Genomic DNA, 12,254 nt, shown 5'->3' on the forward strand with positions numbered 1-12,254 from the left:
CCCCAGAAGGCCTGAGGCAGGTCCATCGTGTCACAGGAGCGTCCTCGTTTAGGGGCAGACCAGTGGCAAGCTGAAAGGGAGGTCACCTGCTGTGCAGGAGGAGGAAGAGGAAGACCAGGTCAGACAGGGTGCCCAGGCCAGGTCGGGGATTCTTGACGGCCCTCTGGCTAAGAGGTGACCACTGCCCATTAGCAGGTTAAGTGCTGAGTTGAACTGAACTGAACACAGTGGGGAGAATAGAGGTGTGTTCCTGAGCTCACAGCTTCAGTTAGTCCTGAGAGACAAAGGATTAAAGTTCAGAACAACTATTGTAAACCCTAGAAAGCTCCTCAACTTCCCCAAGGAAGGCAGAGCTATGGAAAAGAAGGCATGGGACTTCCCTGGCTGTCTAGTGGTTGAGGCCTTGTCTTCCAGTTCAGGGAGAGCTAAGATCCCACATGTGACTTCCCTGGTGGCTCTGATGGTAAAACGTCTGTCTACAATGCGGGAGACCCGGGTTCGATCCCTGGGTTGGGAAGATCCGCTGGCGAAGGAAATGGCAATCCACTCCAGTACTATTGCCTGGAAAATTCCATGGACAGAGGAGCCTGGTAGGCTACAGTCCATGGGGTCGCAGAGTCGGACACGACTGAGTGGCTTCACTTAAGATCCCACATAGTGCCAAAAAAACAAAACAACAAAAACAAGCTCCTGTTGAAGTTCAACAGAAAACAGAATTCTGTAAAGCAATTATCCTTCAATAAATAAAGTAATATTTAACAAAGTCAAAGACTTTTTAAAATTGTCTATATCAAAAAAAATCTTAGGTGGGGAGGCCCAGTCCCCAGCTACAAAACCCATCTGATTCCCTCTCGGGCAGGAGTGAACGGTCAGTAGACACAGTCTAACATCTGAGCGGCTGTCTCTGACCACGAGGACCAGGCAGGAGGTGAGCAGAAACAGCTCAGTGGAGTAAAAAGCCACTTATTCACCTTCGCCTGGCCTTGGGGGGATGGAGAAGCCTGGTGAGGCCCAAACTCAGGGGCTTTCCTGTGGCTTCAGAGTAAATGGTCATTTTAAAAAGGGTTGGTGGGGCAGGGGGGGAGGGCGGGAGGGCGGGGTGTGGTTTCCCTGGTAGTCCAGTGGTTAAGAGTTTGCCAGTGTTGGATCCTGATGGGGAAGATCCCACATGCCCCCAGGGTAACAGCTCACGCACCACAACTACTGAGCCTGTGCTCCACAAGAAAAGTCACTGCCTTGAGGCCCCAAGCACCGCACCTAGAGAGCAGCCTCCAGTCTCAGCAATGAGAGGAAGCCCACGGTAGCAACAAAGGCCCCGCAAAGCCAAACATACTCAATCTCTTTTAAACAATGACTTCAGGTAGGCCAGAGGGCTGCCCCTGGTGGCTCAAATGGTAAAGAATCTGTTTTCAACGCAGGAGACTCAGGTTCGATCCCTGGGTCAGGAAGATCCCCTGGAAAAAGAAATGGCAGCCCACTCCAGTATTCTTGACTGGAGAATTCCATGGACAGAGGAGCTGGGTGGGCTACCGTCCATGGGGAGGCAAAGGGTCAGACACGACTGAGCAACTAACAGGCCAGAGATAAGGGGAAGGCTAGGCTGAGGCTAGGGTCAAAACAGTGGAATCTGGGATGAGAGCTGCCTTCTTAGCAGCCAGGAATACCTGTGGAAAACTCTGGTCTTATAGTTCAGAAGAAGACAGGTCTTGATGACATAGAATTGGGCTCCAGCACAATGCGACCACTCAGTTAAGTGTCTATACTCACTAAGCCTCAGGTCTTCTAATGCTGCCTGCTTCATAACCTTGGAGCAGTGACTTCACTTCTCTGAGCCTCAGTTTACCCATCTGCAAAATGCGAAACTCATCTCTCAAAGGAGGAACATAAAAACATCCATCTCAGAGGGGAGTGCCACTTTCTAGACATCATCTCATTTATGTCTCACTCAGGCCAGGTTGAGTCCTAATAAAAATTTTTCCCCATTTTTTCTTTCCCATTTATGACATGTACCCTCCCCAGTGAGCATATGAGCACAAGTTATCAAGAGCTGACAGGAGGGACTTCCCTGGCAGTCCAGTGGTTGAGACTCTGAGCCTCTACTGCAGGGGTGGGGGGGGGAGGGGGGGAGGGGCGCACCCAGGTTTGATCCCCGGTCAGGAAACGCATGTCACATAGTGTGTCCAAAAATATATATATTAAAAAAAAAAAAAAGCTTACAGGAAAGGAACAGAGGCCTGGGCAGTAAAGCCTCTCACAGCACTCTTCTTGGAAGTGGCTGCACTGGGACTTGAACCCCAGGTTATTCACATCCCAGACGCCCACGCTTTTAACCACCGCAGCGCATTGCCTGCACTTCTCTATTGCCTGTCGATTATTTCCCTCCTTGGGCCCTAGTTTTTGAAAGACTTTTACTCCCATACAACCTGCATTATTAAAAAGGCATGACTTCCCCTTCCCATTCTTTATTAACCACAGGCACAGAGATGGCACTCTGCACTGCTAATGGATACGGGCAGACGCGGAGGAGCACGCATCAGCTGATGCTGGTCGTGGAAGTCATTTCCAACTCAGGCTCATGGATCCGCTGGGTCAGCTCAAAGCCTGTCACTGAGAAAGTGACGAGGCAGGGGGACACTCGTGGAGGTGCCCAACCGGGGCCCACAGGAGAGAAACCCCAGGCTCCCCTCACTTGCGGGAGGGAGTGGCTGTGGGACCACTTCTCAGTGTCATTCCCACTGTGGCCAGCAGGTGGGGCAGTGACTACAGAGGGACCAGAAAGCAGCAACTCCCCAGGACCCGCCCCGGTGTATATGGGCGTGCATGTTTAAGTCCCATCTGTGCTCCAAAATCAGAAATGAATAAAGAAATGAAGTTAAAAGTGCACAAAGTCTCCTTGAAGGAGACATACTTGCTCCTAGTCTCTCACTTCTTGACCCCAACTCCAGACCAGAGCTGGCACCTCCCTTGCCCTGTGATCTCGGTACATTTCACAGCTTGTAAGTTTGTATTTTTACCGCTTATCATAATACATATTTCTGTGATTATTAAATTGTCACCCCCTGAGAACTGCCTGGTGGTCCAGTGGTTAGAACTCTGCACTTCCACTGGCATGGGGTACAGGTTTGATCCCTGGTCAGGGAACTAAGATCCCACATGCTGCAGGGGGGAAGAAAAATTGTCACTCTCACTGGATTGTAAGCAAGGTAAGCCCAAGGCAATGTCAGTCACTGCTGTCTCCCTAACGGCACAGAGCCGCCTTGAGCCCAGAGCAGGCTCAAGGGAATGCATGTTGAATTGACGAATGAATGAGAGATGAAAGAAAGGAAGCATTAGAAACCAGAGGTAGAACCCTGAGCAGAACAGAAGCTCTCCTCTTTACTTGGCTCACTTTCTTACAGTCCTCAGATCCATCCTGGCTAAGCCATCTCCTCCATGCAGCCCTCCCTGATCTTCTCCCTAGACACCACTTTCCCTGGTCCCAATCCCCCAGCCCTGTCCACTCTGAACGGTGAGCTCCAGGAAAGCAGGGCCAAGGCTATCTGTCATCACTGTGTCCCCAACATCACAGGGACAAAACCTGACATACAGTAAGCCCTCAATCAAAGCCTGCTGAATAAATGAACAGATGTCTGTGCTACAGGCTACAGCGAGGGCCACCATAGAGCCCCGGAAGTGCCTAGAGCCTCTGAGAGAAGTGATGACGTCTTCAAGGATGAGGAGGAGCCTCAGTGGGATCTTGAAAGGCAAGGGTGCTCTTGATGAATGGAGAAGGGAAACACTCTTACAGGAAGGGTGAGCCCAATGAGTAAAGAGGTTGAGGCCTGAAAGGTCTTGTGCTCTTTGGGGAAATCTTGATTTTCTGCCGTGGCTAAGCAGAGAGCGTGGGAGTTTGGCCCTTGGCCTCCAGGCAGTGGGAGCCCTTGGAGCTTGGCAGGCAGGGGAGGGGCCACTCAGACAGGAACTCCAGACAGGACCGTGGCCGACAGCGGAGATGCTACCCCAGCAGTCAGGAACCAGCTGGGAGAGGAGCTTCCAGATCAGAGCAGATGGGGCAGGAGTTGGACAGCTTAGACATCCACAGTGGGACGCAGAGGAGGGGGCGGAGTCCTGAGCTGTTAGGCCTGGTGGGTAAAAGTCAGCAGAAAACCAGCTTCAACACTGAATCCTCTCCTTCCCTTAATCCACATCCGAAAACGAGGACTGATAGTGGCACCCACCTTGGGGGGCTGGGGGTTCAAAAGCCCAGCCCTGTGCTGCCATTCAGTGAGCTGAGGGGCCAGAACAGAGGCCGGGAGAGGAGGCACACCCCCACCCCAGGGAATCTTACCTGGATAGGCAGGGGTGGGGCTGGAGGGTGCGCCCTTGACTCCTGCCTGAAACACAACCCCTCCACAGCAGGTCCCTTGAGTTGGTTCCTGTTGAGGCAGATTTGGTAACCAAGGCCGGACCCCCATCTGCTGTTGCTTGACCCGTTTTCTGGTTTGTTTTGGTACAAGTCAACATGTTTATTATTAAATTCAAGCGATACAATATGACTCTGGCAAGACTGCTATAAAAGTTTCTAAACTTCCTCAATTTTTGTCCAGTATTACATGGGTTTTTTTTTTTCAAATTGTGGTAAAATACCCATAACACAAAATGTACCATTTTAACCATCTCAAAATGTACAATTCAGTGACATTTGGTACGTTGACGACATTGTACAACCACCATCACTCTCTAGTTCCAGGATATTTTCATTCCCCCAAAAGGAAACCCCCTACCCATTAAGCAGTCATCTTGATCTATTTTCAACTCTCACAGCCACTCCTTCAAATGAAACAAAGTGACTTGGTGGGGTGGCGGGGGAGCGTGGAACAATGTCATAACAATGGAGAAAAGTTTTGTTTTCAAGCCACGTGTGCTCAGATGCCAAAGACAACAAACACCAATAGCCACGGCAATAGCAGCAGTAACAGTAACACATACTGTGGGCTTTACTCCAGGTCTTATGCTAAATTGCTTTTTAATGATTAAATTGAATAATTTAATCCTCAGCACAGCCCTGTAAATTAAGTACTAGATTACGATCACCGATCACCATTCTACACGAAAGGAAACCAAGGGAAACTCACTAACCCCATCTGGATTAAGGAAATAAAAGGATAAACCAGGGAATTCCCTGGTGGTCCAGTGGTTAGGATTCCACGCTTCCACTGCAAAGAGCCCTGGGTTTGAATGGGGAACTAAAATCCCACAAGCTGCACAACACAGCCAAAAAAAAAAAAAACAAACCAGCTCCACCTGCAGGCTGTTTGTTCTCCTCGCTGTGTGCCCTGGGGCTGGTGATTGCCTCCTCGGGACCTTGATTCCAGCCTATGTAGAGTGGCTCTAATAATAGCAGGCTGGAGCGAGGAGGGTGCAACTCACGAGGTGGAGGACTCACTTTAGCCACCGTCTTTATAGGAAGCTCTTGCCTCATCTATTCTTCCACCCACCCCCACTCTCATCCCGCCCAGGGGCAGAATGATTGCTTTAACCCTGAAGCAAGTGGGAAAGTGGAACCAGGGCTGGGGAGAGTCTGGGGGCTTTCCCATTCACCTCCTCCCACCACCCGAAGCACCACTTCCTTTCATGCTCACTCTTGGAAAACCCTTGAGTTTGGTGCCTAAAGGCAGGGGATGGCTAATGAGGAGAGAGGGGTGGATGGCTGGAAAAGCCCCGGCTATCAGAAGGGGAATTGAAGGCTGGAAATCACCCTAGAGGAGTCCCAGGTGAGGTTGAGACTGGTTTGTGTCCCCAGCACCTGGTAGATTCAGGGCCCACTATTTGTTGAATGAATGAATGGATGAATGACATTTTTGCGAGGGTTCCAAGGACACAGGGGGTGCGGTCAGGCTCTGCAGGGGCAGTTGGGGGGGGGGCAGCTGTTTATCCAGGGATAGGTACAGGACTTAGGTCTGAGTCCTTGGGCCGTCCCTGGGTTCTGTAGCTCTCACCCCTTCATTCTCCAGCCTCTCCTGCCACCCGCCGTCCACATCTTGCAACTCACCAAGCCATGCAGTTTTTCCCAAGCAACTGTCCAGTGGTGTCACTCCCAAGGCAACAGTCGCCCCTTCTCCCCTGGTGGGGTGGGGGGTGGACCAGGCCTCCCAAGTTCAATGGGGAATCGGGAAGGAAAGGGAGGCAGGGAAATTGTCAGGAAATCCCAGGTTTCATGAGGCAGAGAGAGGGTGGCTCTTGGGCCCCCTGCCTCCCCGCAGAGCCGGGCTCAGGGCTGTCTGCTGGGGCCTTGGGGTGGGCATCAGGGGCACCCTGAATGAAGGAAGATCAGAGGCAGAACCCTAACCAGAGCAGACCTGAGCGCACAGAAGCTGCTGGGAACATTTCTGCCTTCTAAATATTTAGACAGTGAGATGGATGGGCAAGTGAGGGCCAGACCAGGCCGGCCAGGCCGCCGGATATTTTGAGACAACTGTTCTTTTTATGTTCCAGGGTAATTCCTCTCCCCATCTCCCTCCTCCCGCAGCCCCTCGTGGCCACCCGGAGAAAGGAGAAATAGCAGCTGATCATCCCCTGAATCCAGAGGGTCCATGTTCCGGCCGGCAGGGCTCCAGGAACCATCTCTGGGCTGATCCGCCCGCAGCCATCGGTCATGTCCCTGAATTTCTGGCAGCTGCGGCCGGAAGACAGGGCGGGAGCTCACCGGGCAGATGTCAGCAGAGGGAGCAGGCTGCCTCAGACCCCGCTTTGGAGGGTGTTCCCACGGTACTGGTGGGTAGCTGTACAGCCGGTAAGGGCCCGCCCTGCCCCTCGCCCCAAGCTGACAAAGGCATCCAGTTCCCCTTTTTCCCCTCAAGAGCAGGGGGGGCACTTGAGTCCTTCCTCCCTGAGGCGGACTGAGAGAGGGACGTCCGAGAGTCGCCTTGGGCAGGCCTCGAGTACAGGCAACAGAACCAGAGCTTCAGCCGCTGGAAGACGGACTTGCGGAAGAGGATAAAGACCCAGGGATCCAGAATGGGGTTGAAGGCATTGAAACGGAAGGCCAGGAGGTCTCCCATCTCACTGCTGTCCGGGGCGATGGCCTGGGTGAAGCCGCGGATCTGAGGGCAAGCAGAGAGTGATCAAGAAAGCACCCCAGGACTCCTCTGCCCCACCCCTCAACACACACCCCATTCTGGACCCCCTCCTCTCCCTTGCTCACTGGCAGAAATGAGGGAGGCGCGGTCTGTCAGAAGGGGAAAGAAATAAGATGAGAACTAAATAAGAAATGCATCCGGGGCAGAGGGAGAGAAAGCCCCAGGAGACAGTCAGCAAAGCTCTAGGAGGAGAGAGGTGGGGCAGCGAGGCTGGGTCCTAGAGCTGTGTGTGTGTGTGTGTCCCATCTCTGAGTCCTCCGTCACCCCCTCAAAGGTTTGGTGACTCTCAACTCTAACCCTAGCCCTTGCATTTTGCAGAAAGAGAAGCTGAGGTCCAGACAGTATCAGGAGGACTGGGTGCCACAGGACCAGGATCAGCCCTGCTGCCCTCTGGGAGGGGCAGGGCAGGAGTTCCTGCAGGAAAGGGGTGAGGCCAGGAGAGCCCAAGGGCACCTACATGGGTGGGGCTGGAGAAGTGGGGAGCAGGGTGGCAAGGCGATCAGACCCTGGCATCAGAGAAGCCCAGGGTGCAGCCCTGCCTCTGTGTGATCGTGGGCAAAATACATCATCACCCCCCACCCTTTGTAGAAATGCCCACAGAAACTTCATCACATTTCTTGCTAAATGCTTGTGGAATAGATGCATAAGATCATTCTCGAGATGATCAGAGAAGGGATTTCTAAACCACTGAGCACAGAGTAGACAAGTGCAGTATTGAATGATGGATCTTATTAGTCTTGCAGGGGTAGGGGAAGGTTGGTGGGGGGGTAACACTGGCGGAGAGGTGGGGAGCTAGGGATGTGGAAGAGGGGAGACAAGGGTCAGGAAGAGTCAAATGGAGCATAAGCAAGTGGGGAGAAACGTCTCTGTAAAGTTTGGAGTTGTCTGACTGTGGACAAAGTCTCTGACCTCTTTGAGCCTCAGTTTCCCCATCCATGAAGTGGGCGCAAACAGTGGCGACTAGAACTGGGCGTTGCCCTCCTCCCCACTGCCCACCAGAGCTGCCCAGGGGACTCACCGTAAGAGGCAGGGAGCACACAGCCATGATGCCCGTCATGAGAGCCAGCAGAATCAGGTGGTCAACCTCGTCCTCGCCTGCCCGGGGGCCGGGGACCAGCGAGCCCTGGTGGCGCCTCTGCTGGCGGTACATGCGGCAAAGGCTGAGGGTGACGGAGCCGTTGCAGAGGACGATGGCGGCCACCAGCAGGGCCACGAGGCTGGCGTACGCCAGCGAGAAGGCGCAGCCGCCCGGCTCGGCCGAGCGCATGCGGATGAAGCACCAGCTGCCGGGGCAGTACTGCTGGTGTTGGCCCAGGCCCAGGAAGGGCAGCGAGCAGAAGATCGTGCAGAAGGCGTAGATGGCCGGCAGCGCCAGGCGGGCGCGGCGGGGTCCGTCCAGCTGGGCGTAGAGGTAGGGGTGGCTGAGCGCCAGGCAGCGCTCCACGGCCATGGCGAAGAGGATGAGCGTGGAGGCCAGGCCGAAGAAGGTCATGGCGAAGGCGAAGGCGTCGCACAGCGCCGGGCGGCCCCGGGCAAGGCCCAGCAGCGAGCTGTTGCGGGCGTAGGCCGCGAACACTGCTGGGCTCAGGAAGCACGTGCCCAGCAGGTCGGTGACCGCCAGCCCGGTGACCAGCACAGCGAAGGCCGAGGGGCGCGACTGCCGCCGCGCCCCCAAGATGCCCAGTGCCAGCCCGTTGCCCACCACGCCCGCCACGAACATCAGGGTGCTGGTGGCCGGGCCCACCGAGTCCCGCACGTACGTGAGGTTCCGGCACGAATCTGCCATCCCCGGCCTCCGGCTGCCTCCCGGGGAGGGGGGCTGGAGGGGTTCCCGGGAGGTGGAGGGTGGGAGGTGTCGAGGGAAGGGGAGACGGGTCCGCCCCAGTGATGCCCAGCACCTCGCTCCCTGCTCCCTTGGGGTCCTTGGTGCAGCTGGAGGCAGAGGGGAGTCCCGGGCTACCCTCCGCACTTCTGGGGCATCTATTTCTCTCTCTGCCCTCTGTCTCCCCAGGCTCCCTCCCCGTCTCTCCCTCCTGTTTCTTTCCTTCGCTACCTCTGTCTCTCCGTCTAGTCCTTCCCTTGCCAAGCCCCTAGTTCTCTCTTCCTCTGGCTCTGGCTCTGGCTCAGTCCCCTCCCTGGTCCACTCCCTTCACCTTGCCTTCCTTCCCTCCCTGTCTCCTCCGACCTATCCCCTCCTCTGCATCTCTGCTTCCCCAACCCCTCCTCACCGCACCTCTGCCGACTCTCTCAGCCCCTCTGTCCCCCTTCGCTCCTTCTCCAGGGTCTTGCTCCCTGGGTCCGGCTCCGAGTGGCAGCTTCTCCAGACTTCCCTCCCTCCTCGCTCCTGAACTCATCTAGACCCGATCGCTCGCCCCGGGCTTTTCATTTCCTCTCTCTGCCCCGCCTTCCCTCCCCCTGCTTTCTCCAGAGGCCCCTTGGCTCCCTCCCGCCTTCCCTGGCGCGCTCCCTTCCACTTCCCTGCCCAAGACACCCATCCATCTCCCGCGCCTCCCTCTCCCTCCTCACGTCCTCTCAAGGACCCCATCCTGAACCACCTGCCACCTCCTCGGCTCGCTCTTGCCTCTGCACCCTTCTGCCTTCCCCCGCACTGCCCAGCGGCACCTTGGGGGGGATCACCTGAGTCATCATGTCCCTGGAATGGGGAGCTCGCCAGTGGGGACCCGGACAGGACCTGAGCGGCATAGCCGGCCAGTCTGCGAGGCGGTCTCGGGGTGGCCTCTGGCATCTATTCTAGGCTCAGGCCCCTCGGGGTTAGGGCATTGCCTAAGGATTTAGAAACGACCGGGAAATTCTTCCCTTATGGAGTGTTTTCCAGGCGCAACTGAGATTTCTGTTCCCTGGACACACTTCACTCCTTCCACAAGGCTGGGGGAAGAGGTGGCCCTGCCAGAGAAAAGAAATGCCAGTCCCTGGAGCCCCGTTGGTCCACAGGCTCCCAGCTCACACACACTCCCGCCCCCGCTGAGCCCTGGGCAGGCCGTCGGGGGAGGAGGGACCTGACATCCACGGGAAGGGGACAGCTCCCCCCGCCAGGATTTCCACTGGTCAGTATCAAAGGGGAGCGCCCTCCCGCCCTCTTGTCTCTCACCCCAGCAGCCCTCCCGGGCCCCAGGCCAAGCAATGGTGACCTTGACATCAAGGAATAATATTTTAGCCACAGACAGCCCTCCAGTCCAGGGCTCCAACATTGCTCTTCCAGAATGTCTCCCAGCCCTCCACAGACACATTGCCAGCCGCACCACCCTCCCGCCTGTGTGGTCTGCCTGTGTGTACCCGCGGCCAGCACAGCGGTCACCAGTCCCTATTCCCACTGAGCCCATTTCCCATGCTGCCTCCCCACCCAAGGGTCAGATAAGACCTCAGAGACATTCTCAGATGCCCCATATTTTTCAGGGAGGCTATTTAAATGCAGAGATGACAAATTCAAGATCGTATGCCATTTGACTGGAGTTCCTGTCCCCATTTAACCACCTCCTTGCTATGGGGTGGTCCCAAGGCCAGGAAGGGAAGCCAGGGGACCTCAGTGTCCTCGTCTGTACAATGGGGCAACACTGACTCCGTGGGCCTGATGGACTGACCGTGGCCAGTGGCCCATCCGAGACCCCTCTTTGAAACAAGGCGAGAACCTGTGTAGATATCCCAGCTCATCCAAGGCCGGGAAGAATGGTCCTGACCCGAGGACTGGACACTGGGCAGCTCCCGACTTCCTCTCTCTGTCCTCATGTCACCCCGGCCTCCATGACCACGATCCCCTCCCCTCTCCCCCATCTCCAGGCTCCCGGCTCCCTATCACCCATGGCCAGCTGGCAGTCCCAGCTTCCGCCAGGATGGGTGCCCCAGCCCCGACCACACCAGGGGCTCTGGAGAGGGACCACTCAGCCCTGCTCTGAGGGTGCCTGGTGTTTGTGTCTCAGGCCTACTTGGCCACGTGGTTCCCCCCTCATACTCTGCGTGATCCCCAGCCAGACCAAAGGGAACTCAGGAAGTTCTCTCATATTAATGAAGGATGACGCCTGGCAGGCTAGTGTCCTGTCTTGGCATCAGGGGAATTGCAGGGGTGGGAGGGGGTGCTCTGGTGCCCGGAGCCTCCCTATCACTAGCTTCCTGCCCCCGCCAGGCACTGTTGAGCATTCAGGAAGTCCATGCTGCTCCCCTGACCTGCCGGGTCTCAGACAGTACCCCCCTCCAGGCCTCAGTTGGTTTCCCCACCTTTGCCGCTGAGGGTCAGAAGCCCTGGTGACCTTGCCATGAATTCTGTGCTCCAGAGCAGGCAGGAGAAGTGAGGACTCTCACTCTTTCCTAAGAATCCCTGGGGTCCATGCCGGGGTCAGACACGCTCACCTTCTGGGGAGCCCCCAGCCTCCTGCTCAGCTGTGAGGGGTCACCCCAGCTGGGCTGTGCTGGAGGGTGGGGTGGTGGCTTCCGGGGGGGTGGGTGGGAAGAGCTGTGGGAGGGAACTGCTCTGAACGGGTGAGTCAGCACCCTTTCCCTGCCACGCAATGCTGAGAAGGGACTTGAGCCTCCCCAGAGGGACCCCGGGGCAGCACTACAGAAGACGGAGGACAGCCCCGGAAGGACTGGGAATGGACACGCAGCACCGTGTTGGGGAGGAATGGGTACCTGGAAGGGAGCGTGCTAGAGACTGTGGACCTGTGAACTTCGTGTATGGGTTTGGGTCACCTAAGTGAGCATTGTATCAGCATGGTGTGTGTGTGTGTGTGTGTGTGTGAGTGAGTGGTGGGTATTCTTTCCTGTAAGGTCTCTTTGTGTATCTGTGTCTATAGATGTGTTGTGTCTGTTCATTGGTGACCACGTGTTTCTTCATGGCTGTGTCCGCCCACGTGTGTCCGTATGTATCTAAGCCTTGATGTTCTTCATCAAATGGCTGCCTTGCCTTTGTTGGGATGTTGTACTTTGTTCAGCGACTGAACAAAGATTCAGTTCAGTCCCTCAGTTGTGTCTGACTCTTTGCGACCCCATGGACTGCAGCATGCCAGGCTTCCCTGTCCATCACCAACTCCCAGAGCTTGCTCAAACTCATGTCCATCAAGTCGGTGATGCCATCCAGCCATCTCATCCTCTGTTGTCCCCTTCCCCTCCTGCCTTCACTCTTTC

General features: G+C 55.9%; 1 protein-coding gene across 1 annotated transcript; it reads right to left on the reverse strand.

The window, feature by feature from the left end:
• Positions 1-1,338: 1,338 nt before the first annotated feature.
• PTGIR (prostaglandin I2 receptor) lies at positions 1,339-10,160 on the reverse strand. Its single transcript, XM_061388759.1, has 2 exons — positions 8,137-10,160; positions 1,339-7,082 (listed from the first exon to the last, which is right to left on the reverse strand). The coding sequence occupies exons 1-2, from the start codon at positions 8,902-8,904 to the stop codon at positions 6,696-6,698; spliced, it is 1,155 nt and encodes a 384-aa protein (XP_061244743.1). The 5' UTR covers positions 8,905-10,160; the 3' UTR covers positions 1,339-6,695.
• Between the last annotated feature and the right edge of the window lie 2,094 nt (positions 10,161-12,254).

The sequence above is a fragment of the Bos javanicus genome, chromosome 18 (genome assembly GCF_032452875.1).
Source record: "Bos javanicus breed banteng chromosome 18, ARS-OSU_banteng_1.0, whole genome shotgun sequence".
NCBI classification, from domain to species: Eukaryota; Metazoa; Chordata; class Mammalia; order Artiodactyla; family Bovidae; genus Bos; species Bos javanicus.